Source organism: Salvia splendens, chromosome 2 (assembly GCF_004379255.2).
Source record: "Salvia splendens isolate huo1 chromosome 2, SspV2, whole genome shotgun sequence".
Taxonomy (NCBI): Eukaryota; Viridiplantae; Streptophyta; class Magnoliopsida; order Lamiales; family Lamiaceae; genus Salvia; species Salvia splendens.
This window is the reverse complement of record NC_056033.1, coordinates 9,173,583-9,200,271: the sequence shown is the minus strand read 5'-3', so window position 1 is coordinate 9,200,271 and position 26,689 is coordinate 9,173,583. Positions and strand designations below refer to the sequence as shown.

Below are 26,689 nucleotides of genomic sequence, written 5' to 3'. Positions count from 1 at the left end.
TCAATCTATCTGCTATCTCTTGATTATTCAATGAGCAAAACCGCAAGAAGCTCTTGATGAATACAACAAGAATGAGAAAAATGATTGAGCTAACTCACTTGTATGTGTGTGTGCGTCGACTGCTTTTATATGTGAATGGTTACAACAGAATCATAGAGAGGTTGGATTCTCTAGTAACAAACTCGTGCTGTTACTCCTGATCCTTACTTCAAACGGACTCCTTCCGAGCTGACGTGGATAACCGGACTCCTTCCGAGCTGCCGGACTCCTTCCGAGCTGCCGGACTCCTTCCGAGCTGACTATCCACATTTTTGAGTTGAACTTCACTTCGCATGCAGTCACAACTCCACCTCTTCTCTTATTCTCTTATGCCATCACATTCACACACTACAATATATATTTCCAATTTACACGGAAAACTTATTTGATTGAACGGTACATACAAAACATAATTTATACTACTACTACAGTATTTCATAAAAATATATCTAGAAAATACAAAAAACTGAATACATAAAAGAATTTTATTATGTATGATCGTACATATACGTCAAATCATCATCTTGTACATTTATAATCCGTCTTGTTAAAAACTTTTAAGAAGGAATCATTTTTAAGGAATTTCACTGAAGTTCTCAACTGTATTTCATTGTCTTCATCTCTACTCAACTGTAGTTTTCTTTTTCTTATCATAGTAGTAGTACTTGTTTAAGAATTTATTAATTTGTCTTTTGATTTTGTAATCTGTCGTATATAGGCAATAATAAGGACAAATATTACGAATCAGTCACATGGAGAGGAAACTACTCAACTTGTATTCGTTGAGCAATCTATATATGTATATATGAATAAAACAGCTCACCTACTAATCTGTCGGCATTTTGGATTTTTAGCAGAAATATGCTTTTGTTATTTTGATTATGTATATGGACACAACTTTGCTCGTAATATTGGGTTGCTTTCCTATTCAATTTTGGGAAACTGATTTTTGACATAAAGTTTTTATGCCATATTACCCAATTTTATTTTCTATAATTTTATATTTTTGATTAATGGTCCCATTATATTTTGGGATAGAAACATCAATAAGAACAACAAACCATTCCTAATAATTAGGAAGACGAATTAACTTAATGCGTACCTTAATCCAGTATAAGATGTAACTCAATTATTTCTTCACACAGGTTAAGTAAGCAAAATACTCCTTCCATCCCTTAAATTTTGTCACACTTTGACCGGGCATATATTTTAAGAAATGTAGTGAAAAGTGAGTTGAAAAAGTTAATATAGAGAGTGTGTCCTATTTTTATATATTAGTAAAATATGGGTGTGAATGGGTTAGTGGAATATGAGGATCACTACTAAAAATGGTAAAAAGTGAAATGTAACAAATTTTTTGAGACGGATGGAAATGGAAAAATGTGACAAAATTTAAGAGATGGAGGGAGTACAATTTTTTCATGATTTTTTTCTAACTTAAGCAAGAAAATATGAATGTGAATATGACTATAAATAATGATGAGTTTAATTTACAAAGAAATAAATATACACCAAAATTTATACTAGCTACTATTGGTCAATGGAATTATAAATATGAAACTACTAATAGTAGCTTTTTTGAAAGTTATTTAAAAAAACAATTGATCTTGCGAAATGGAACGTTATAATTTAGATAATTGATCTTGAAAAATGGAACGTTATAGTAATTGATTTTTATGAATAGCTGAATAATATGTTTCCCAATAATCGATTACGAGGTTTTTTATACAGCTGATCAGTTCAACATTTTTTTCCCATAACGTTGTACATCGTTATCAAACCTATTTATATTATGTGACTTAATATGAGAGATGCCGATTGTTTAGTATATTAAGTTAAGTACGTGACCAAAATAATATCATATGGTAATTGATAATTGTTCTATACTTATATTTCTCGCCATATAACCATGTCTTAAATAATGATAGACAAAATACCTACTCATAAATATTTTAGACCAATGGCCCGAGTTTTGAAAGCTTTTATCCAATTAATAGCTAGTCACAAATATACACAATAAATTGGAAAATTTGCGCCGACAATGGAAATATACCTATCTTAGGGTTGAAAGACAAAATCCGGTTCATCGATCGGGTATGATTAGTTTATATTTGAAAAAACAAATGTTACTAATGTTAAACTAGGTTAGTTAATGTATTTTTCCATGGTTTGTATTCAATTATATATCGATCATGGTGGGGCAAACCCTTCCCTTCAAATAATATTAATAGTTGATGAAATGTCTCCCTCGACTGTGATATATAATTGGCATAACGTACATATCACTCGGTTTTATACTACTACTATTGTTTTGTATTCCACTATTGTAACAGTAGGGATCAGACAAGTCCGAATTCACTAATTACCGAGACCTTTTTATTCTCTTACAAGAGAGCTCAACCAAACTCTCACCCACACGACTGACTTAACAAAGAAACTAGCTAGGATACAAGATTATAATGTCTAGCTATTACACTCCTTCGTTGAAGTAATCCTAGCACTCCTTGACCGGATACTACTGGATCACCAAGGAGGCCCTCCACACTAAATGAACTCGTTAGCAAAACAACACAGGATCCTCTCGGATCTAAAGAGTAATGCACACTAGTAAACAGGAAACTCAAGAAACAGAATAGATCTTGGTAATGGCTCAGCCACCCGCCAATAGCACAAATCTATTCTCCAGAAACCAGATCGAGGGGAGCAACGTTGAATCCAACAGTGATTCACCTCACACCGCAGATACCAACACCAACCGACTCCACCATACCAGATCTGGAACCTCCGAACATAGACTCACACAGAACCTCACTCACAAAACCCTAGTTCTCACCAACACTACAGCAACCGAAGCAGTTGCCTTCTCCAACACTCACACAAGATCAATCACTCAAATAACCGTGAAAGATCACAGAGAAACAGCCGGAGACTCATCAGAGAAGAAGAGAGAAGAGATGAATTTCTGAGTCAAGAGAGTAGAAAGAGAGAGAGCAGCTTCGAATGTCAACCGGCAAAATGAGAAGGTAGGGTATAGGTATCAACTGAGTATTGGGCTAGGGAAGCCACCAGCCCACATTCTATCTGGGCCAACATAAAACACAACTAAAATAAAGTCCACAACCCAAATATTCAACATACTCTACCTTGGATATTATTCTGGGAAACCAATTTACACTATCAGCTAAGGTTTAAAATCATCACAGCCTACAAGGCAGCCCCCTCAGCTCCAAAGAACATAAGTTCACTAGCATTTAGGGAAGCCACTAGGTTGCCTTTAGACACCAGAGGGTTGACACCCATTAGTCTAAAGGACTTCATGCCTCTAGTCACCTAACACCCTTCCCACAGCTGATAAGGTGACTGAAGTCTTTCCCCCGGGACATGCAATCTATCATAGGTCAAAGTGCAAGTATTTTATGCAGAAAATAAGCTTTTCAAGTGGTAAGCTCTTTGTTCCCATATCAGCAGGATTTCTATTAGTATGCACTTTTTGAAGAAAAAATTCACATTTTTCTACAATATCTCTAACGTAATGAAACCTTACATCAATATACTTTGTTCTATCATGAAATACATGGTTTTTACACAACTGAGTAGCAAACTGAGAATCAGAAAACACAATAGGAGGAGACTTCACAAATTTTAGTTCAGAAAGCACTCCCTTCAACCACACAACTTCTTTCATTGCCTCTGTAATGATAATATATTCTAACTCAGTAGTGGACAGAGCCACTATGTGCTGCAGCTAAGACTTCTAGCTAATACAGGACCTGCAAACTGTAAACACATAGGAAGTGGTGGACTTCCTCTTATCCCTATCATTAGCATAATTAGAATCAACAAACCCAGTTAGTGACACACCATCTTCACATTTAGAATAGCACAACCCATACTTAGCAGTATGTTTCAGATATCTCAGGAGCCACTTCAAAGCTTCCCAATGAACAAGACCAGGATTTGCCATGTATCTACTCAAGCAGGACAATGCATAGGCAATATCAGGCATGGTACTTACAATCAGATATATTACTGATCCAATTGCATTTGCATAGGGAATTTTCTTCATGGCATCAATATCAAATTTAGTTTTAGGGCACAGATCTTTACTCAACATAAAATGAGCAGCTTAAGGCACAGAGGCAGGTTTAGCATCAAACATGTTAAATTTTTTCATAATTTTGTACACATAAGATTCCTGATGCAACACAAGCATACATTCCTTTCTGTTCCTGAAAATATTTATTCCCAATATTTTCTAAGCATTACCAAGGTCCTTCATATCAAAATTCTCGCTTAAAGCAGTTTGCACAGCCTTTATAGTTTTCAAACAGGGACTCATAATAAACATGTCATCAACATACAATAGTAAGAAGACTGGCACATAATCAAGATTTTTCTCATATAAGCATGCATCAAAAGTACTTCTCACAAAGCCCAACTTATGCATACAATTATTAAACTTGATATTCCACTGTCTAGGAGACCGTTTTAAACCATACAAGGCCTTTTTCAACAAACACACATGATTGGGAAACTTATGATCTACAAAGCCTTCAGGCTGTTTCATGTAAATTGATTTATCCAAGTCACCATGCAAGAAAGCAGTTTTAACATCCATTTGTTTAAACTCCCAGTCAAAATGAGCACATAAAGTAAGCATTAACAGCACAGTAGTAAATTTAACAATAGGAGCAAAAATTTCAGTATAATCTACCCCCTCTTGTTGAGTAAAACCTTTTGCCACAAGTCTGGCCTTGTACCTAAAGCCCTCCACCTCATTTTTCAACTTATAAAACCACCTGCAATCAACCACAAATGCACCAGGAGGCAAAGGTACAAGAATCCAGGTAAGATTAATTTTAAGAGAATGCATCTCCTCCAACATAGCTTTATGCCACTGACTCCAGAATTTAGACTTGACAGTCTGCTTATAAGACCGAGGTTCATCCCCATCAGATTCATACACATTGAAAGCCAAGTTAATCAGGGCAACCAACCCCACATAACCATCATATCTAGAAGGTTTCTGAACATTAAGCCTTTTCGGTCTATCCCTAGATAACACATAGTCATTCAAGTTGGGAGCATCAATAGCATTTTGAACACCAATGGGACTATTTAACACATTCTGGGCAGGAATAGGAGGATTAGTTTTCACAGGACTAGCATGCATATCACAAGCACTATCAATATTATCAGGTAGAGGCACATTATTGACATCAGTAGCTTGTAGATTTCCCTCATTGGGTGTCTCATCAGGAGTATAGACTGGATGAGAGTTCTAAAAAGGCTGTTCCGCCTCACTTGGAGCATCCACTAAATGCTCCACACCAGTGGGCTGTTCTGTGGATTCCACCTCAATAAGAGGATCATTGTCCACAGTATCCGAAGCAGGGTTGTTTGTCACCTTTAAGCAAGGAAATTCATATTCATTAAAAACCACATCCTTGCTAATAATGACCTTAAACCCAGGCTCATCTCTCGACCAGACCCTATATCCTTTGACACCCTCATGATATCCCAGAAAAACACCCTTTCTAGATCTAGGCTCAAGTTTATCAGTTTTGGTATGCACAAAAGCAGAACAACCAAACACCCTTAGATGAGAAAGATTCAAAGTTTTTCCAGTAAAAACATGTTTAGGGCACTGCCCTAACAAAGGCACAGAGGGAGATCTATTAACCAAGTAAGTAGCAGTCAACAAAGCTTCACCCCAAAACTTTTTAGATAAACCAGATTTTGCAAGCATGCATCTCACTTTATCAAGTAATGTCCTATTCATTCTTTCAGCAACCCCATTTTGCTGTGGGGTATAAGGAACAATTTTATGTCTTTTAATTCCAAAACCAGCACACATATCATCCATCTGTTTATTACAAAACTCCAAGCCATTATCAGTTCTAATAGCCTTAATTTTCTTTCCAATCTGAGTTTCAATCAAAGTTTTCCAAGCAACAAGTTTTGCAAACACTTCATACTTATGTCTCATGAGGAAGCACCAAACTTTTCTTGAAAAATCATTAATAATTGAAAAAAATACACAGAACCAGAATGAGAAGACACAGAAGCAGGGCCCCACACATCCATATGCAAGTATTCAATAACATTTCTACTGATATTTGCAGGTACATAAGTAGGAAAGGTTACCCTATGTTGTTTACCCAGCACACAAGTGTCACAGAAAGGCAAGTTACCATGAACATCAGCTTCAGATAAGATAGCATGTTTTTTCAGAATATTGATAAGGCTAATTTCATGCATCGATCTAGGGGTTTTATTTCGTGAAATTACTGGGTCTAACGCACGATTTAAGCCAGGTGTGTGAAGATTTTCGCTAGATTCAGGAAAAGAAGAGGACGCTTGCATGGTCCTAGGAAACTGGCGAAAAAGTGGACATTATGAAGGAAATTGCTTGGCGGAGGAAGCCTCGGAGTTGAAGGGTAGAATAGGGATTTCTACGAACACTCTAGAAGGCTATGTCCGCATCTATAAAAGGAAGAAACATGCAAGCTGGAGGGATCTTCTCGGTGGAGACCTTGCTAACAGCCTGTAGCTTAGTCCATTCTCTTCACACTCTTGGGTTCTTTCGGTGGGAAATTCAGGGCACACTAGGGGTTCACCTCTAGCTTTCGTACATTTTCGATCTGGTTGTAACACCGTCCTTCTTTAGGGCGAAGAAACAATTTACCTTCCGCTTTCGTTTCTGCTGAATTCACCGAGCTTCGCTGTTCGAAGCTCGGTCCTCTTTCGTTTCTGGATATTTCTTACTTTTATGCAAGTTTAGTTTTCGTTTACGTCGATCGTGATGGTTACTGTTGTTTGACTGTGTTTACTTGAATTCTGGAGTTGGATTGTCGGAGTTGGTTGATTTCTGGATTATTGCAGGTTAATGGTTGAATCTGGGAGAATGGAGTTGGTTTGTGAATGAATCGGGGTTTTGTCTGGTTATTGTTGTGGAGTTGTTCGTGATTGTTGGAATTTGGCGGTGATCGGAGCAGATCTATTAGAATCGGAGTTATGGAGTTGATTTTGTTGATTGTTGAGTTTGGATTGCTTGGATCCGGAGTGGATTAAGCGTCCGACGTGATGCTGAGCAGGAGTGTTTAATTTTATGCCGCACTTACGTGTTTTCATTTCATTTCGCCTAGTTTACGTAGATCTGGTGTATTTCCGATTCGTAGCAAGTTTCCGGCGTCCAAATTTCTATATTCTGTTCGAATCCAGGGGTATGCTCTGTTTTCTGCATTTACGCGTCTGAGTTGGTTAGGAAATTGCATAGGTTGGTTGTCTGCAGCTTTTACCGTACTTGTTATTTCTGGAAACATGGTCCCCACTGTTAGTTGCTTTCTGTTTAGCTAGGTTAGGTAATTGTTTACTTAGTCTAGGGAGTAATTGTGTCTTTCGGATTTGATGTCTAATTCTAGTAAGTTTTCTGTGTCCTAGGTCTAGCGTTTACATTTCTTGCCTAGATCTAGTGATAGTTAAAATCTCAACCCCTTTGCGTGGCAGCAGCCGTTTGTTTCCATAGTCTCTTAGCACTACTTGCGAATCCATCTCTGTGGGATCGACCCCACTTCCCTATACTAATTCATAGTATTCGGGTTGAGGGATTTATTTTTGAAGGGGAGTCGAGTGTGTCCAACGACAAAAACACTGTAGTTCTCTTGAGTTCCTGGACCCAGTGATCCAGTGGATTTAAGGAGCGTTGTGTCTGGACCGAGCTTTGCATTAATTTTCATATGTGCACACTTGCTTACTCCTGAGTCTAGTCATTCGACATTAGAGTCGAGCGAGAGGACTAGACCACTTCAAATATTCAGGCCTTTTTCACTCATGTGACCAAGCCTATTATGCTACAACATAGTTTTATCGGGTTTAGCAACATTGGCACATGCTTTTTCACATGTAAGAGGCACAACAATACAGACATACAAACCACATTTTCTTTTGGCCTTAAACATACACATAGAACCTTTGCAGATTTTCATGCAACCTTCCCCCCATTTACCCCAATGCCAGAGTTCTCAAGGGCAGTACAAGACATCAAATTATAGCATAGATCAGGAACATATCTCACATCCTTCAAGTTCAACACATAGTCATTATCAAACTTTAAACACACAGTGCCATTTCCAAGAATTTCACATTTCTTGTCATCAGCCATTGACACATAAGTATTAGTTACAGGCTTAATATCAGTGAACACTTCCTCGAAGGGACTGACATGATAAGTACATCCAGAATCACATAACCAATCATTTGAAGTATTTATATACATCAAATCATGCACATAGGAGAAGTTGAGCACATAGAAGAGACATTTATATACATCAAATCATGCACCATATACACAGATTCATTATCAGCATCATATTTGGCCACATTCACAAGATTTTCAAGCTGAGAGTTATTATTGGGAGATTTATTCTTTTTAGGCTTTGTACAATCTTTTCTGTATTGCCCAACTTCTCCACAATTAAAACACTTTCTGGAAGATTTTGGGTCCTTGCTATTAGACCTAGATCTGTACTTTTTCTTAAAATTAGAGTTGGTACCAAATCCACAATTTGATTCATTCCCCCCCTCTTGACTTAGGTCTTCCTTGACATTCAGAGCATTGTTAAAAGCATTTTTATCAGCAACCCTTTCCCTTAATTCATGTTCTTTAGATTTTAAGGAGCTAATAATCAAGTCGAGAGGGGCAGAGTCCCTGCCATACTTAATGGCAGCTTTCACATCACTGTAAGAATCAGGTATGACATTCATTAGAGCAATACTAGTGTATACATCAATAGTTTTATCACCAGATCTTTTAATATCCTGCACAAGCTTCTGAAATCTATCCACATTATCATCAATATCCTTGGACAAGTCAAACTTAAATTTGAACAAATTTTCAAGCAAATACATCCTTGAAGACATAGAAGTTTCAGTAAACAAAGTATCAAGGTGTTTCCACATTTCAAAAGCAGACTCAATGTGATCAATTTTATCAGACAGATTGAGTACAATAGTAGCTCTAGCCAACTCATTCATCTCATCCAGTTTTTCTTGAGGAGGTGTCACCAGGCAAAGAACCATCAACAGCCTTAAACACTTTTTGCTGAATAAGAATGCATTTCAATTTCTGTTTCCAAATAACAAAATCATTTTTGCCATTAAAAGGAACCAAACCAACAGGTTGAGACATTTTTAAAATCACCTTTGCAAGAACACAGGAAGCAAGACAAAAACACAGAACCTTGTTGACCTTCGAAATATGAGATCGAGGCATGCGACGAAATTTTCAGAATAAGGAATTTTTGTAATTTTTTTATTTTTACTTTTCTTTTTTCTTATTATTTCCATAACAGCATTAATAAATTGACCAAACTATCCAATTAAGTTTTCACCCCTGCTTTGATACCTCAAATGAAATCTGAAATTTCTCGAATTCTGGAAAAGTTCAAGCAACCGTCGCCTCTGTGTATGTGGTTTAGGCATATGGAACAGTAGTGCTCAGTCTCTGACCTCTCGTGGAATACGGAAGCCATCGGCATCTGCTCCTCTTTGCTGGAAAATTTCTCAAGGAACGATCCCATGTTCGTGGAATAATGGAGCTTAATTGTTATTGCGTATATATAATGGTGAGGGCATTGGCCTAAGATTGTTACAAACTGGAATTAATTCAAAGGTATAACTAAATTCATCGATTAGTGGTAAATTATTTAGAAGAAAATACAATGGTGATTTTGTGAATGGGAGATGATCAAATAGAGGTATGTCATATGTGTTTAGTAAATAGGACTGATTTTTCTTAGCAGTTTGAGCGATGTACATGTATGGCTACGTCGCACTTGACATGCCCTCTTTCAGAGCTCAACTTCCCATTTCACTCTGTCAAAATCAATACGAGAGGAATGATTTCATAAACAAAGGTATCGGAATTAGGGAGGAAAATATTATAGGGTAGCTTGGGTGATGGAAATGATAAGAAAAAAGAAGAGAAAAAACAAAAAAATAAATAAAAATCTCCTATTTTGAAAAAATCGCATGCCTCGATCCCATATTTTTAAAGGCCTGTAATTTAATGTCGAATTTCGAAATGTTAGCGAAATTAATCCATTTTTCTGAAATCTCTCATTAATAAATGTCAGAAGAGAAATAATAAGAAAAAATAAAAAAAATAGATATAAAAGGAAAAAATATTTGCATGCCTCGATCTCATATTTTGAAAGGTTAACGAATTTAATCTCAAATATCGAAAATTGAGACCTGAAATCTCTCAGGCTGCGTTTGGAACACAGAATTGGAATTGAATTGAAATTCAAATTCTATGGAATTCAATTCCAAATCCTATGTTTGGTAAAATGAAGTAATTGATATGGAATTGAATTTGAAGAATTTATGCATACACACTATATACAAAATACACTCACACACACACTTCACGCATACACACACTACACACATTCCGCACACTTCACGCATACACACACTACACGCATTTCACACACTACACAAATTACACGCATTTCACACGCTACACGCATTTCACACACTACACACATTTCACACACTTTACGCACTACACATACTACACACACTTCACACACTACACACATTTCACACACTTCACACACTACATGCATTTCCCACATAACACACTATACACACATTTCACACACTTCGCACACTACACGCATTTCCCACATAACACACAATACACACATTCTTCACACTTCAACATTTCACATATTTCAAGCATCCAATTTTTGGATTTTTTTTGTTTTTAGATTTGTTTCGATCCGAACGAACTGTATCGGAAAATTAAAATTTTCAAAAAAGTACACACACTGCACACACCATACACAAAATACACACAATTCACACTCTACACAAAATACACATTGCACACAATATACACACTACACACGTTGCATACACTATAAACAAAATACACATTGTTCAAGCACTATACCAAAAAAAACACTTCACACATTGCACAATCTACACACATGCTACGCATAAAATAAACGTACTACATGCACTATACACAAAGTATACACAAAACACACACTACACATATTTTACACAAAATACACACTATACATAAAATAACGCACTATACACACACTATCCACAAACTGAAATTTCAAATTTATTCAATTTTTTAGGTTTTTGGTTAATTTAGTTTAAACTTTTTAAAAAATTTAATTTTTTGAGTTGGTTCGGTTCGAATCGAAAAAAATCTAAAAACAAAAAAAATCCAAAAATTGAATTCTTGAAATGCGTGTAGTGTGTGAACTGTGTGAAATGTGTGTAGTGTGTGAAATGTGTGGAGTGTGTGTAGTGTGTGAAATGTGTGTAGTATGTGAAATTTATGATATGTGTGTAGAGTGAAATGTGTGAAGTGTGTGAAATGTGTGTAGTGCGTGTAGTGTATGAAATGTGTGTAGTGTGTGTAGTGCATGAAATGTGTGTAGTGTGTAGTGCGTGTAGTGTGTGAAATGTGTGTAGTGTGTGAAATGCGTGAAAGGTGTGAAATGCGTGTAGTGTGAAATGCGTGTTGTGTGAAATGTGTTAGTGTGTGAAGTGTGTGTAGTGTATGAAATGTGTGTAGTGTGTGAAATATGTGTAGTGTGTGAAGTGTGTCTTGTGGATATATAGTGAATTTACCTAATTTTATGACTATTTGGAATTCATATTTTCTACTTTTGATATGTAATTCAAATTGTGGAATTGGAAGATTTGGAATTGCAATTCAATTCCAAATCCAAACATTAGATTTGAAATTGAAGGCTGCAATTCCAATTCCACACCTCCAATTCCATGCTCTAAAACACACCCACAATAAAATTGAGTAGCAATCAAACGGAACAAAGTTAGAAAATCATTAATTTGTATGTAAATATACGAATAACCCGATCGAACTAATAATCTGCTTTACTTAGAGATCCACAGTGGTGCAGAATTCCCGGAGGAATTCCCCGCGGAATTCCCAAAAACACCTCCTGCCACGTTATAAGGAATTCCCACTGCACTGACACGTTATAAGGAACTAGTGTTAACACCCGTGCTATGCACGGGACAAAATATTTTCAAATAATAAAAATATATATACAGTTAAATAGATTAAAATAATGAATATAGAAAAAATAATACAAAAATATATTTCTTTTAAGATTATGAATTAATTAAAAATTGTATTAATAAGATTATAAAGAATTAAAAATATTATAAATAACAACAAAGGACATGCGTGAATTAAATAGAATAAGAATAAAAGAAAATGTATTCCTAAATACTTCCTCAACTATGTTGATATATAACTTTTGGACACGGAGATTAAGAAATTTTGTTGAAAAGTAGAATAGGAGAATAAGGGTATCCACTATAAGACGGACGTCCCCAATAGCCTCGCCCCATTTTTTGTCCACAGCCCCAGTTTTTTTGTCCGCGCCCAAAAAAATGTTTTCCGCCACTATAGGCGGACACTTCCAATAGCCCCGAAATTTTATAACCAATTATAAGCAATTATAACAAAAAACGTATATTAAAAAAAATCCTTCTTCCTTCTTCCTTCCTCTCTCAAAAAATGTCAAAAATTATAAAAAAAAATAAAATTTCAAGGGGGCGGCCGGCGCGCCGACCACCGCCCCACTATGGATAGCCCCGCCTAATCGCCGCGTCCGCCCCAGACCGGCGCGTCCTCGCCCTGAAGACGCCGCATGACCGTCCGCCCCAAATTTTTCATCCGCCTCGGGGCAGAAGTCGCCCCCACTATAATATCCCCGAGACCGCCCCGAGATCACCCCGACGGGGGCTATAGCTGCGGCTATCCCATAATGGATACTCTAAAGTAGGAAAGATAAAGAGAGAGTAAAGTAGATAGTGGAATAAAGTAAAAGTGATTTAATGTTTTGTTTTTTATTAAAAAAAGAAATGACTCAACTTAGTTGGGACATAACTTTATGACCGATATTATGGTCACCCAAATACCCAATACTCGAGCCTCCAAAACATAATCACCTAACCGTGTAATTATCAATTTGATGTCATTATGCAAATCATTAGAGTGATCTTGTGGGACATATACATAGAGAGAGATGAACATATACATGAAGTTGTAATCATCAAGCTATTTTCCCAAACTTATAAGAAAAGAAAGTCGAAGCAGTAAATAATCTTTTCTTTAATTTTGTAGATTTTTTCTTAAATTCTTACTATGATACTTGGGGCAATTAGTTACGTTGTTCTTTAAGGAATTAACACCATTTCATAAGTGAAAATCTAAATTCACAATTTCATTTAAGTGATGCTAAATAGAGATATTAATGACATTCTCTAAGAAAATTATAAATGAAAATTGTAAAATATTTTGATTATATTTTTTATTTATATTTTGTGTAGAAATTTAAACTATTAATGAATTATTAAAATATCAAGTAACTTAGCCTTTGTCTCTAAATAATTTTGATGCAAATACTGAGTAAAAATAAATCAATAACAATAATTTTTATTTTTAATTTATGGGAGAAGATAAGTATGTATAAATATTTGAATATAATTACAGTTATTAATTTATTATTACTATTGTTATGGATATTTATTAAAATAACCTTGTTAGTTTCAGTATCATTTAGCCACTCCAACAAAAATCCACTTCAAATAAATTGAGTCAACACAATCAATTTAAAATTTGTTTCCGAATACTCTAAGCCATATTTTTTGTGTTCCTTACTTCTATTTTTTAAAAAATTTTGCTTATACGTAACATTAAGAGTAGTATTCTTAATACTTAATGTATGATATAATATGTTGCAAATTTTTTCATCATTGTACTTTTGTTAACATTTTCATATCTATTTAATTTTATTTGTTATTCTACATAATGAGTAAGATTGCGACACATTATTTTGTCATAATCTTAACCTATGAATTCCATCATCCAAACACTCCTTTTGTGTAAATAATTTTTTTTAACATTTCTTAAAGTATACTATAATATTTTTTTTTCTCAAAAATTGTGAAACATAATGAAAAAACTCATAAAATTGCAACAAATAGTCAAAATCAAAATTAGAACCCAACTTTTAAGATATAATAATAGAGTCCAACATCTAAATTAAAGCCCTATTTAATTAAAAAAGGATACCAATTAGTACTTAGTAGGAGTATAAAAGTCACTTCCACTATTATTATTTATTACAGAAAATACATTAAAAGCCCAAAACAAAGCCCAAACATTACTACATTATTCAAACCCCATTATTTATCTAAACCTATGTACATTCCCTCACATTAAACCTACGTACAGAGGAGGCGCCTCCATTTCCCTATCTCTATCTCTATCTCTATCTCTTTCTTTCTCTCCTCATCGGTGCTTCTAAGACCACCGCTCCCTCCTGCCCCAGCCAACCTCGCCGCCCTCGCTGTGGTTTGCGCTGGCGCTTCTTCCGCCATGTCTCATCGGCATTCCTTCCGCACAGCTTCGCCGCCCATGCCGCTTGCCTCGCAGCTCCACCGCCATGGAGTTCTTCGTGTGTCTGAACAGGCACTTCCACGGCCTGTGCTGGCTGGTGCTCCTGTCCTCCGACGCCGGCGATGAGCCAGTGGCCTCGACCTGGCTTTGAACAGGACCGAAGATGGTGAACCGAGATGGCTATCTTACAATTTTTTAGGATGTTGCAGATCCCAGTAATGGTGTGTCTATGTATAAGTGTGTAAACTTATTGAATAAGCCATTTTTCCAGCATTTCATTGGACCAATTTTTACCCAATAATATCTGCCTTTTTGTTTGCCCAATCGTTGTCAGTTCTCAAAATGACCAAAAGGGCAAACAAAATAGCTTCAAAATTTCCCGCCAAAAAGGGCAAATAAGTCTTTTCATTAAACTGACACTTTAGATTATGATAGATTCCCACTGCACAGTGGCAGAATTCCCTGCGGAATTCCCGAAGGAATTCTTACAATTAAAAAAAATTCACAAATTCACAAATTAGACAATTTCCGGAAGTAAACAATTTACGGAATTAAAATTTCGACGCGAATACGTAGAAAATGCAACCACTTTATTTTTAAAAAACATACTTCATTAAAAAAAAGTACATAAAAATAAAAATTGGCTTATCACTTACCGGATTTCTCGTCGCAAGTTCTCTCGCCTTCCCCGCCGCCACCCCCTCGCCGTCATCGTCCGACATCTCGTTGAGCCCCAAATCGTGGCCCATATTATCGAGAAGGGGCTTAAGCTTCCGCTTGTAATGGGGGTCGGTCGCTTGGCGCCATTCAACCATCGCACGTAACAAGGTTTCATATGCGGCGATGCGGGCGAATGATGGGTTCTCGGGATCGTTCTGGGGGGTGCTGCCGATTGGGCCTCGGCGAATCCGCTGGTGCTTACCCTCGACATCCATGCCGTGGATTTTTGCCCAACCGGGCGACGGCGGCGCGCCTCCGATATGGGTGTGGGGAACTCTGACTCGGGAGGGGGATGTTCCGCGGAACCAGCACTGCTACTGTACTCTCGGGAGGCGCTGATCTTCGTCCGCTTCGGCCAGCCGGATTCAACACCCGCAGTGAACTTGGGCGAAGACTGTACCACAAGAAATACTGGCCAATACTTGAATTCCCCGAAGCCCTTCTCAGCGTCGGGGAACTGCTGATGAGCCAGCAACTTCACATCCTCGGCAGACATGCCGCTATTGCCGACCGTAGGTTGTTTGTGTAAATGCCGGCAAATCGGCTGAGCTGCCTCTTCAACCGCTCCCACTGTTTCCGGCATTGCTTCGAGTAGTGCGCCTTCCCTCCTTGCGGTTTGAATTGGAGGTAGCTTTGGCTAATGCGCCACCACATCTGGTCGATGTGCTGGTTCGCCCCGACGTATGGATCCTCCACTACACAGATCCACGCCTTCGCCAGCGCGACGCACTCGTCCATGCTCCAGACGGTCCTCTTGCTCCCGCTGGATCCCTCCCCCACCTCACCTCCGTACACCGGGACGCCCCGTCCCTTGCCCGGTCCTCGCCCGGTCCTCCCTGTCCTCCCCCGTCGCCGGTGGTGCGCTGGCGGGAGTATCCCGGACCGGAGAAAGCCCCAACTCCTCTAACGAGAACGTGTCGACGCCAGCGAACTGAGTCTCGAGAGGAGAACTCGGTGGGTTGTCCGTCGCCAGTAAATCCATAAATGGCCAATAGACGTTGTCGACCGGCGATTGGGGGACCCCCTGCCTACTCCCCCCCCAACGACTGGCAACCCCTGCATCTGAGGCATCATCCCCGTACTCGCCCCGGGCATCTGGGGCATCATCCCGTACCACGGCGGGTACATGTTGTAGTACCCGGGCATCATTCCCTATGGCATTTGAGACTGGGGCATCATCCCCGGCATTTGAGGCATCACAGCAGACATCGGCGTACTCCCGCTGATGGGAAAATGGGGCGCCGGTGACTCGCTCGAGGCGGGTGAATCGTTGTCGTGGTGCTCCATTGTTGATTCACAAAAAATGTATTTTTAGAGAGAGAGAAACTTGTTAATACAAGTGGTGCGAATGAAATGAAGTTTAACGAGATGTATATATAGGAACCGAAAAAAAAATATTTAATGCATTAAACATGAATTCCGCAAGCGTCAACGCAATGACGGACGTTCGCACGGAATTCCACAGAACGCCACGGAACTGCGAATTCCTTTGCGGAATTCCGTATCCGTGCCTGTGACGTGCAATGGCGGACGTCCACCACGGAATTCACGCACGCCTGTGGGAATTTCACGTGGACGTCCGCCATTGCGGATGCTGTTAATCCTTTGTTCCGAACCCAGATTAGAAGTCTCTAGATAATAGTAGTCATTTATAAATAGCTTCCCCATTTCTCATTTTGAAACCCTAATCGCGAAATATCTCAATCCAATAAGCAACCTTTCTGGTTCACCTTGAATTTTTCCGATGGCGGAGCACTTGGCGTCAATTTTTGGTACGGAGAAGGACAGGGTTAACTGCCCCTTCTACTTCAAAATCGGCGCCTGTAGGCACGGCGACCGTTGTTCCCGTCTCCACACAAAGCCCAGCATCAGCCCAACGCTTCTGCTTTCCAATATGTACCAGCGTCCCGACATGATTACTCCCGGCGTCGACGCTCAGGGCCATCCCATCGATCCCAAAAAGATGCAGGAACACTTCGAGGTTGCCTTCTCTCTTTTTCGTGATTAGAGATTACTTATTTAATTTAACTTGTATTTTCTCAAACTACAATATTTTTTGTTTTGCATAAACCTATGACTACTGATTCATTTAATTATGGGGCGATTATGTATTTAGGGATCATGTATCATGTTGAGTTAGAGATGATAATCAGCGAACTAATTTTTGGATTTTGTTGCTAGTTTTCCTTTAAATTCTACTTTTACCCACTAATGAAGTGTCATGGTAGTCTATATTTATCTTTCGATGTTGGTGAGTAACTGAGTATACACGTGATAGGTAGACCTTTTGAATATTGATGTTGTTTTAGTGTCCTAGTTAGATGTTTATAATTGTTAGTTGCCCTGTGGCTTATAATCCAATGTTTCCTATAATCAATAATTGGCTTGATTTCAAGCATTGGCATGGCTTGTATTGAGGATGGTTGAGTTGGTGGATATGTATTCTAATGAATAAAATGTTGATATGATCAAATCAATGTTGTCCAATATCCGATGGCTATGGCGGTTTCCGGCCAAGTGCTACACCACAATGTGGCATGGCAGTTTACCTATCAATGTTGTCAAATATCTGCCATGGCAGATGGATAAATTTATATTCATTTGCCTGTAAAACAAAATGAAATGAGGCCATAGTGATATTGAATCTTGTTTGTCATTGTCTTATGTTATCAAGAAACAGATGTATGCTCTATGATATTGTTTCTTCTTGTTGTAATGTTGTGTGGTTCAAGAGCAACTTTTTGGTTTATTAAGCTCAATTATGTATGTCTTCATTTTTATGCTGACAGTTCTATGTGTAGCACTTTTTGTTGTGATACATAGACATGTAACTGTATTTACTATTCTTTTTAATTTGGTGTTGTAGGACTTTTATGAAGATCTGTTTGAGGAGTTAAACAAATACGGGGAGATTGAAAGCTTAAATATTTGTGACAATCTAGCTGACCATATGGTAGATTTTCCCCCCGCATTAGTTAATTTTATAACTTGAAATTGGCCTTTCAAACATAACTTAGATTGTTTTTCCTGGGAGGTTGGCAATGTTTATGTCCAATTTAGGGAGGAAGATCATGCTGCTAATGCTCTTAACAACCTGACTGGACGGTTCTATGCAGGTATATTTTCGCACCCCAGTTCTTTTTGTGATAGCTTTCTCTTAATGTTTGCGTTGAATTCTCTTTCAAGTGAAGGATTATAGTTCATCATAATATATTATTCCTCCGACTTATTGTGTGTTTCTTCAGGACGCCCCATTATTGTTGATTTCTCCCCAGTGACTGATTTTCGGGAAGCTACCTGTAGGCAGTATGAGGAGGATGCATGCAACCGTGGTGGCTACTGTAACTTCATGCATCTGAAAAGGATTAGCAGGTGGTGATTTAGTTTTTTGTACTAAAGCAAGCTTATGTAGGTTGAACGTGTTTTTGCCTACTTATGAAGGTTTGAGCATTATTATAATTAATACATCTTGTCACAGGGAGTTGAGGCACCAATTATTTGGGAAGCGTAGGAGCAGACACAACCGTAGCAGGAGCAGGAGTCCCCATCGGCACCGTAGTTATGATGACCGCTCACATGGGAGTCGGAGTCACAGCAGATCGTATGATGATCGTGATCACCATGGAAGTCGAAGCAGGAGGCGCAAGAGCACAAGTCCAAGAAGTAGGAGGGGTAGAAGTCGAAGTCCAGGTGGCAGGAGGAATCGTAGTCCTGTAAGGGAAGGAAGTGAAGAGAGGCGTGCTAAAATTGCACAGTGGAATAGGGAGAAGGAAGAAGCAGAACATGCTAACAGCAAGGCAAGTGCTGGTGGTGAGGATCGAAGAGCTGAAAATGACGACTCCCACATTGTGGACAATGAAGGAAATGATGTACGAATGCAGCAGAATGGATATGAGTATTGACAATATTAGCGCTGGTATGTTCTTGCTCCCCTTCCACCTGTGTATTCTGGATTTGTTCACGGTGAATAGCTTTCATTATGAATGATGCGTCTTAAAATTATAGCTTACTGCGCATTTTCCAATGTGCAGGTGATGTGCAGGTTTTCAATTCTGTCATGGAACATTATAAATTTTTGCTAACTTTGTTTCTTAGTAACATTTCGTTGTTATGCTTTTCATTCTTTTCTTTTTTCATTTTGTTGTTATGAGAACCATTGCATGATTTCTGGGTGCCCATAAATTATTGTCGTCAGCCCTAAATCTTTTGAAGCCCAGAGTTGTTTTTTTTCATTTTGACCTTTATTTCCCACTGTCCAACTAGATGAAAGTTGAATTTACCTCCTCGACCCATCTATATGTCCGCATGTCATACTATGTGCTAGGAAGCTGTTGTCTATTATAACACTGATAAATTTTTTTTTTCTAAAATGGACTTAGATTCTTCTAGCACTGATCATGATACTGTGTGCATACAACATCAGTGTTGTATTTCTCCAAAAAGTCTTTCGTAACTTTCATTCCCTTTGTTTTGTTGTGCAACATCCTACTAGGAATATCTACAATATAATAGCTTACTTCTATGACAGTAGCATTGAGATAGATATGCAGTTTAATAGTTTATGATATTTTGTTTCTTGATTTTTGATATGGGTACTGGAAGGTTCTTGGTTATTGCAGTTTCCTTATGATTTCCATTAGCGTGCTTGGCCCGTGTCTGCCTTAGTTATTCCATGAAACTTGTGTCTGTGTGTGTGCAGTCAGGTGTCCTGTAGCCACAAAACAACAAGGCTGAGGTTTTGCATATTGTTCAATTTATTTTCAATTATATTTATACAGTTGCAAATCTCACCTGGATTACTAGTTTTGCAGGTCCAGGTACCCTGCTTAGAAACATATTGAGCACAGATTTTTGATTATAGGTTACCATGGATATTGTACAGGTATTTCGGTTGAAGTGGGGAGGTCAAGTTGTATTTGCAGGGTGAAGGCGGCTTGCAGCGCTCATGGATGTCGAGTTGTAGAGTCCTCAATTATTAAGCATAGTTTTTTCTGTTTTTTGGGGATGCTGCTAGTTTGATCCACTGTCGCTGATTTTGATAGAGGACCCCAAATTGTTATTTTATATCTTCGCTCAACTCTTTTTCTTTTCACGTTCCTGTAGTGCTTCCCAGACTTATTTTGATTTAACATTTCTAGGGCCTCTCTGTTGTGTGGTATTTTAATACGGTATCGGGCCATATATATAACAAGTACTCGATACTCTGCGATTGTTAAACTCGAGTATGGTTTGGCGTTTTAGTAGATCTGGATTCATCTTGCCGTGCTCTTAATATTTTCCCAAGTTCATTTTCTATGCCTTTCTTCTTCTTCATATGCAATGATTTTTTTGGGGGGAAACTTAACGAATCTAATATTTTTCCGGAAAAAGCTAATTAAATTGGTGTCAGCTGATGCCTTAACATGAAAAAATATTGACTAATTCTGGGGCATCTCCATTAAAAACATGTGCCCCTTCGTCGATGTGTAAAACCAATTTTCTCGAATTAAAAGTTGCAGGTAGAGTTGAACTGTTGTTCATGTAAACAAATTTATAAAAATAGTGTAGAGTAGATAGTGCATTACATGATTAATTTGTAGTACTAGTGTAAATTATCTTTGCTGATGATCATGGAATCAATGTAGATACTCCTATATTATAATATTATCAACACACGATATGTTATAGAATCACTAAATTGATTCCATCAATACTTTGATAGGAAAATGTGAATACCAAACTCCGAGAGCCCAGCATATTCTGACATTTTTGGGTACTATAACCAATAAAATAGAAAAAGGTCATCCATCCTCTGCCTCTGCCTCTGCCTCTGCCTATTGTAGAATCGGGGCACACCAACACTGTGCTAACACCAACTCTAAAATAAAATAAAACCGCATAGGCATAGCTATGGTTTTAACTATATTTACACCTTCATTTTTCAAAGTAGGGAGTAGTATAAAGAATTAGTGAAACAAGTAAGTGTGGGCTTAGAGTGAATTAATGATGATTTAGAGTAAAAAATCCATGAATTTGAGGCAAGGCAAGCCTTTGTTGGTTACCTCCTCCTTTGATACGCACACGCCGCCGTTTTCCGTGTGTCTGGGACAGAGGAAGAAGTTTCTTGATCCCAACTCCACTATTTCCGCCTCCTTATCCAACCCTGTTTCTCATTTTCACTCATACTTCAGCTATTTTCATTAATTAAAAAAAAACTTGAAAACAAATTTACTCTACTATTATGCGGAAAATTGGATGAGAATCTTAAAATCCAAGAAAACGAGCGCTTACTTTCTAAGCTGAACTGGGAGTAATGGAGATCGAATGCGGAGGCGGCGGTGGACGGAAGAACCGGCCTCCGCGCCTCGTTCACATACTGGCGGAGTGCGGCCGTGATCAAGTCGTGCACGGTGGCCTCCGGCGGCATTAAAACGTGGATGGGGCCAGGGCTCCTCTGTATCGTCACGTTCACCAGTAACTTAGTTAGCTTCGGCGGATGCGATGGAATCCCGCCGGCCAGCAAGTCCGGCACTGTCCTCGGCCGCGGAACCATGTCGGAGAAAGCTCCGGCGTCCCTCCCGTGAAACGACGACGCCTTCTCCGACAAACGCCCCTTCTTGTTCTTCTCCCGGCTCTCTTTCCGGTGACTCTTCGGCGACGCCATTATTACTATTATATAACCTGATTGCCACGGCGGAGTAGTAAAGGCTATAGGGAGAGTGAAAATATTAGAGAAATGAGATTGACAAGGGATTTTAAATAGGGGGATTTTGGTATTTCATCTTGGATAATAAAGCAAAGGTCTTTGGATAATACTACTATCTCTATATTATTGGATTTTGAATACTCTTCCAAGCATGTCGTTTTCTTATTCAATAGTAAATACAGTATCTATTTTACATAGGATTATGTCATGACTATCTTTCATTATTGAGATCCCACGTTTTATAGTATATTCTTGTGTAATGGATATTGTTTAGTGAATTGATGATAAGCACTAATCTTAGGTTATACTACATGAGAGTATCAAAAATCTATCATGATAAAAAGTTAGAATTCAAATTTAACCCCTTATTAAATGCTAAAAAAATATTGCGCATTTACTTGGGTTTAATTTTATCGATCATAAAAGACGATAAATTAATTAAATTAATTTATTCTATCAATAGTATGGAGTATTACATAGGGGTGGGTAGGTACGGTATACCTTACCAAAACCACCATACCGTATACCTTAGCGTAAATTCGGTATGCGAAAAAATCATAACCTTATTTTACCAAAATTTTTGGTATGGAGAATTTTCATACCGATATCGTACCTCATTTTTGGTATGTCGTACCAAAGTTTGGTATACCATACTTTCGCGGTATACCTTACTTTCAATATCAATGAAAATTGAATATTTGAGTTTTTAGAATACTATTTATATTTTATAGTAATTTAAATAATATACGTGGTGTTAAATACTAGTATATTTTATTCATATTATATTATATTTCACAATAAATTTTATAATTTTAAAATATATAAAATACTTTATATATTATTATATTCATATTTTACGGTATATACCTTAAATTACAGCATATACCGAATTTCGGTATGCCGCGGTATATAAAAATTCATATCTTTACCTTACCGAAATATTTCAGTAAGGTATCATACCGTACCGAAAATCACGGTATACCAAAAATTCGCTATTTTCAGTATTTTTTCGGTACGATAAGACCGGTATTTCGGCATTTCGGTATTTTTTCTCAGCCCTAATATTACATGTCCATAGTTGGGAATGATTGGATGCGAGAGAAATTTGTCATCCGAATATAGATATATATCTGTAGCCGATCCATAATTTGTGCCGCATGCCAAAATTTTGAATTTGGCAAAAGAAACAGATTTGGTTTTGCGGTGACGATGACAAGTATATATAGATTACTGTAAATTTTCTTCAACCAATTATTTCCTATTTTTGCCTGCAAACACCATACATCTCATTTCACGCTATTATCAACTGAGAACATGATTGTTTTATACTCATTAATCATTATTGCAAACTATATATATATATATATAGGGTTGCGTTAAAGATAGAACCATTCTTAAGTGTAGAACCTAGAACTCTACATATTTTATTCATTGGATGAGGAAAAAATGACGGTCAAGATTAAAAATCATACATATTAGACTATGTTTTCACGACATTCCGGACTCAACATGTGAAAAAACTCACATGTTGATGGAAGAATGAATGAAACGAAGAAGAGTCCAAGCATGCTTTATTTTTTCACTTATCTGCATTCACCCATTAATAATAGTTTTGGTTGTAATGGGAAGTTGTTGTGCAAATCAACACCATTGGATTAAAAGATCTAACGACCTCCGTTTGGCATTTGTTCTTCGTTTAAGAATGGTTCTACGTTTAAGAATGGTTCTATCTTGATCACAATCCGGGTTGCGTTAAAGATAGAACCATTCTTAAGTGTAGAACCTAGAACTCTACATATTTTATTCATTGGATGAGGAAAAAATGACGGTCAAATATATATATATATATATATATATATATATATATATATATATATATAAGCATTCTTAATATAAAAATGCAGAACCAAGCATACAAAAGTCATTTTTTAGGTCATTGTAAGCTTATTTTTACGTCATTATAGTAAGGATGACATGAAATGGTCTTAATATGACCTCAAATCCAAAGTTTATAATATGACCTAAAACTGCTTTACAATGACCCTCCGTGTTTTGTTTAATTATTGACCATTGGATTGTCAAATCTCATGGTCAGGATTTGGTCTGGATTTTGTATTGAGATCAAGTTTTGTATTGATCATTTTCCTATATATATATATATGATCTTATTTATTTGTCTTATATATATGCACTTATAAGGCTACAAATTGATTATTGTTACCAAATTTTCATATATATTGTGCACCACTGACGACACAGAATTTTGAAGTTGGGGTCCAATTCCCTTATTTTTGATGTCGTCTTAACCAAAAATTGTAACATTATTACGATGCAAGGGAAATGAGTAATGTGTTAGATTTAATTAAATTATATAGAAACTAAATTTATGTATATATTTAATATTATTAATTATGAATAAAATATAAAATAAGTTAAATAAATATAACATGAAAATTTTTGGGTATAATAGTTGTAGAAAAATAAAAAATACATCACTTACTCGCTAAAAGAAAATTTGAAATGGCCAATTTTGAATAATTGATTAATGAAGTACATAAAACATGAATTTTTTCTGTGTAATTGATGTAAGAAATATAAAAAACATCATAAAAAGAGTAAAAATACAATTAAAAATGTTAAAAGCCAAAAACGAGCTTGATGATACTAGCACACGGTGGAAGATACTAGTCTAAGAAACTTACCAATTGTGCAAAGTTACTACTTTACTTCTCTCAGTATAAAATATATACTAATAAAAGAAATTGTTGGGTGTTCCATGGGTCCCTCAAACCCCATGTAGGTCTGCCACTGTTGTGCACTGAATTTATTGGCTTCAATACCCTTATAGCATCAGCAGCGGCGGACGTCCCGGCGGACGTCGGACCGGCATGCCGGATATCCGCGCGGGACGTCCGCCATTAGGCGTGGGAGGGACGGATGCGGACGTCCGCTGTGGAGACCGTAGATCCACAGCTTTCCGACGACGTCCGTTAGGATGTCCGTCATTGCGGGTTCCCGACGGACGTCTCGATTTTTAATTTTTTTTGGAGTAGCTGACTACCGGATGTGGATTTGACATGTGTATTTTGGAGTAGCCGGGTCGAACAACAACATCAATGTCCTCCAGTTGTCGCCCCTTTTCAACGACCAGTGCATAGGTATTGGTCCGGCCGTCAGTTTTGTTGCCAACGGCAACCAGCACAATATGAGCTATTATTTGGCGGATGAGATATACCCTATGTGGCCCGTCTTTGTGAAGACGATCAGATGCGCAACAAACGAAAAGAAGATCTATTTTGCGGGTCGTTAGGAGGCATCGCGCAAGGATGTGAAGTGGGCATTTGGTGTGCTCCAAGCTCGATGGGCAGCAGTGAATGGTCCATCACGGCTGTGGTATATTGACAGCATCACTGATATCATGTACGCATGTATTATCATGCACAACATGATTGTCGAAGATGAAGGTCCAGCAGTGACTGATTGGGCCAATGTTGATGTTGATGCTGCCGGTCCAAGCCATGGCGTGGCCACCGCCAATGTACGTATGGGGATACCCCATGAAGAGGCCGACCGAGTTTGTGCATTTGCCGGCATGCGCCAACGATAAGCCCATATTCGACTCCAGAACGATATAATTGAAGAGCTATGGACGCGGAGGGGTCGTCGTTGATATTTATAATGTAATTTGTTTAGATTTTTTTTGTTGAAATGTACTTTTTTTTATTTAATGAAATTAACATTGCACTTTTTCCGTCCGTATTCGTGTCGAAATTTTAATTCTGTAAATTGTTTAATTTTGTAAATATGTTTAATTTGGTGAATTTGTGAATTTTTATTATTGTGGATGTCCGTCGGGATGTCCGCCATTGTGCAGTGGGATGTTCATATGACGTGGCCGTGCAATGGGATATTCTTATGACGTGGCAGGAGGTGTTTTTGGGAAGTCCATCGGGATGTCCGCCAGGACATCCTTCCGACTGTGTATGCTCTTAGGGCATCCACAGTGGCGCGGATGTCCCGGCGGACATCCCCGCAGACATTCTAAAAATATCTCCTGCCACGTCATAAGGACTTCCCACTGTACAATGGCGGACATCCCCAAGGACATCCCGACGGACTTTCCACAATAATAAAAATTCACAAATTCACAAATATGCAATTTACGGAATTAAAATTTCGACACGAATACGGGGAAAATGCAACAACTTCGTTAAAAACAAAAAAAAACATGCATAATCATCTAAAAAAAATTACATAATTTTGAAACAAGAAAAATACAACCCCCTAGCTTCGACAAATGCGACCCACGTCTCACTCCTCGTCGTCCCCGTCGCCAGTGCAACGAGCCGTATATATAGATTTATAAAAAAAAATTAAATTAAAAAATGGGAGTCCGCGTCGGACGTTCGTGCGTCGCCGCAATGGCGGACGTCGACACGGACGTCCCGCGACGACCGCGCCCCTCCCGTGTCCGCAAGCCACGGGCGTGTCCGCCCCAATGCTGGACGTCCCGCGCACCCTTCCCCGAAGCCTCTCCGACGTTTACCGGGAAGGGGCGGCATTGCGGATGCTCTTAGAGCATCTCCAGTAACGGCGTCAAAATCGCGACGCCGATTTTTCGCCGACGCTGGTTCTGACGCCGAACCATTGGAGCCGGCGTCGGCGAAATCGGCGTCAAAATCGGCGTGGCCATGCCGATTCGCGCGATGACGCCGGTTCCAACGCCGATCCTCACGGCGCCATTGTGGGTCCCGAATCGGCGTCAAACCGGCGTCAGATTT

At 38.2% G+C, this 26,689-nt stretch overlaps 2 protein-coding genes across 6 annotated transcripts; one reads left to right on the top strand and one right to left on the bottom strand.

Moving 5' to 3' along the window:
• Nucleotides 1-16,892: 16,892 nt before the first annotated feature.
• LOC121787258 (splicing factor U2af small subunit B-like) lies at nt 16,893-20,478 on the top strand. 4 transcript variants are annotated; one of them, XM_042185957.1, is made up of 7 exons: nt 16,893-17,204; nt 18,090-18,176; nt 18,258-18,339; nt 18,469-18,595; nt 18,702-19,139; nt 19,255-19,265; nt 20,106-20,478. In XM_042185957.1, exons 1-5 carry the CDS (start codon nt 16,968-16,970, stop codon nt 19,123-19,125), a joined length of 957 nt encoding a protein of 318 aa, XP_042041891.1. In that variant the 5' UTR covers nt 16,893-16,967; the 3' UTR covers nt 19,126-19,139; nt 19,255-19,265; nt 20,106-20,478. The 4 variants fall into 4 exon arrangements, with proteins under 4 accessions (XP_042041891.1, XP_042041890.1, XP_042041875.1 ...); XM_042185956.1 differs by having other exon boundaries at nt 19,255-20,478; XM_042185949.1 differs by lacking the exon at nt 19,255-19,265 and having other exon boundaries at nt 16,895-17,204.
• Nucleotides 20,479-20,882: 404 nt separating this feature from the next.
• Nucleotides 20,883-22,084, bottom strand: LOC121787283 (uncharacterized protein At4g22758-like). Of its 2 annotated transcripts, XM_042185972.1 has the most exons (3): nt 21,494-22,084; nt 21,265-21,365; nt 20,883-21,063 (listed from the first exon to the last, which is right to left on the bottom strand). In XM_042185972.1, the coding sequence occupies exons 1-3, from the start codon at nt 21,864-21,866 to the stop codon at nt 21,037-21,039; spliced, it is 501 nt and encodes a 166-aa protein (XP_042041906.1). In that variant the 5' UTR covers nt 21,867-22,084; the 3' UTR covers nt 20,883-21,036. The 2 variants fall into 2 exon arrangements, with proteins under 2 accessions (XP_042041906.1, XP_042041897.1); XM_042185963.1 differs by having other exon boundaries at nt 20,883-21,365; nt 21,494-22,078.
• Between the last annotated feature and the right edge of the window lie 4,605 nt (nt 22,085-26,689).

Excerpts from the sequence above, each read along its gene's own strand:
- LOC121787258 (XM_042185957.1), top strand. The coding sequence starts at position 16,968 with ATGGCGGAGCACTTGGCGTCAATTTTTGGTACGGAGAAGGACAGGGTT. Across the intron at positions 18,177-18,257 it reads ACAATCTAGCTGACCATATG|GTTGGCAATGTTTATGTCCA; the intron begins GTAGATTTTCCC and ends TTTTCCTGGGAG. Across the intron at positions 18,340-18,468 it reads GACTGGACGGTTCTATGCAG|GACGCCCCATTATTGTTGAT; the intron begins GTATATTTTCGC and ends GTGTTTCTTCAG.
- LOC121787283 (XM_042185963.1), bottom strand. The coding sequence starts at position 21,866 with ATGGCGTCGCCGAAGAGTCACCGGAAAGAGAGCCGGGAGAAGAACAAG. Across the intron at positions 21,366-21,493 it reads CTCCCAGTTCAGCTTAGAAA|GGTTGGATAAGGAGGCGGAA; the intron begins GTAAGCGCTCGT and ends AATGAGAAACAG.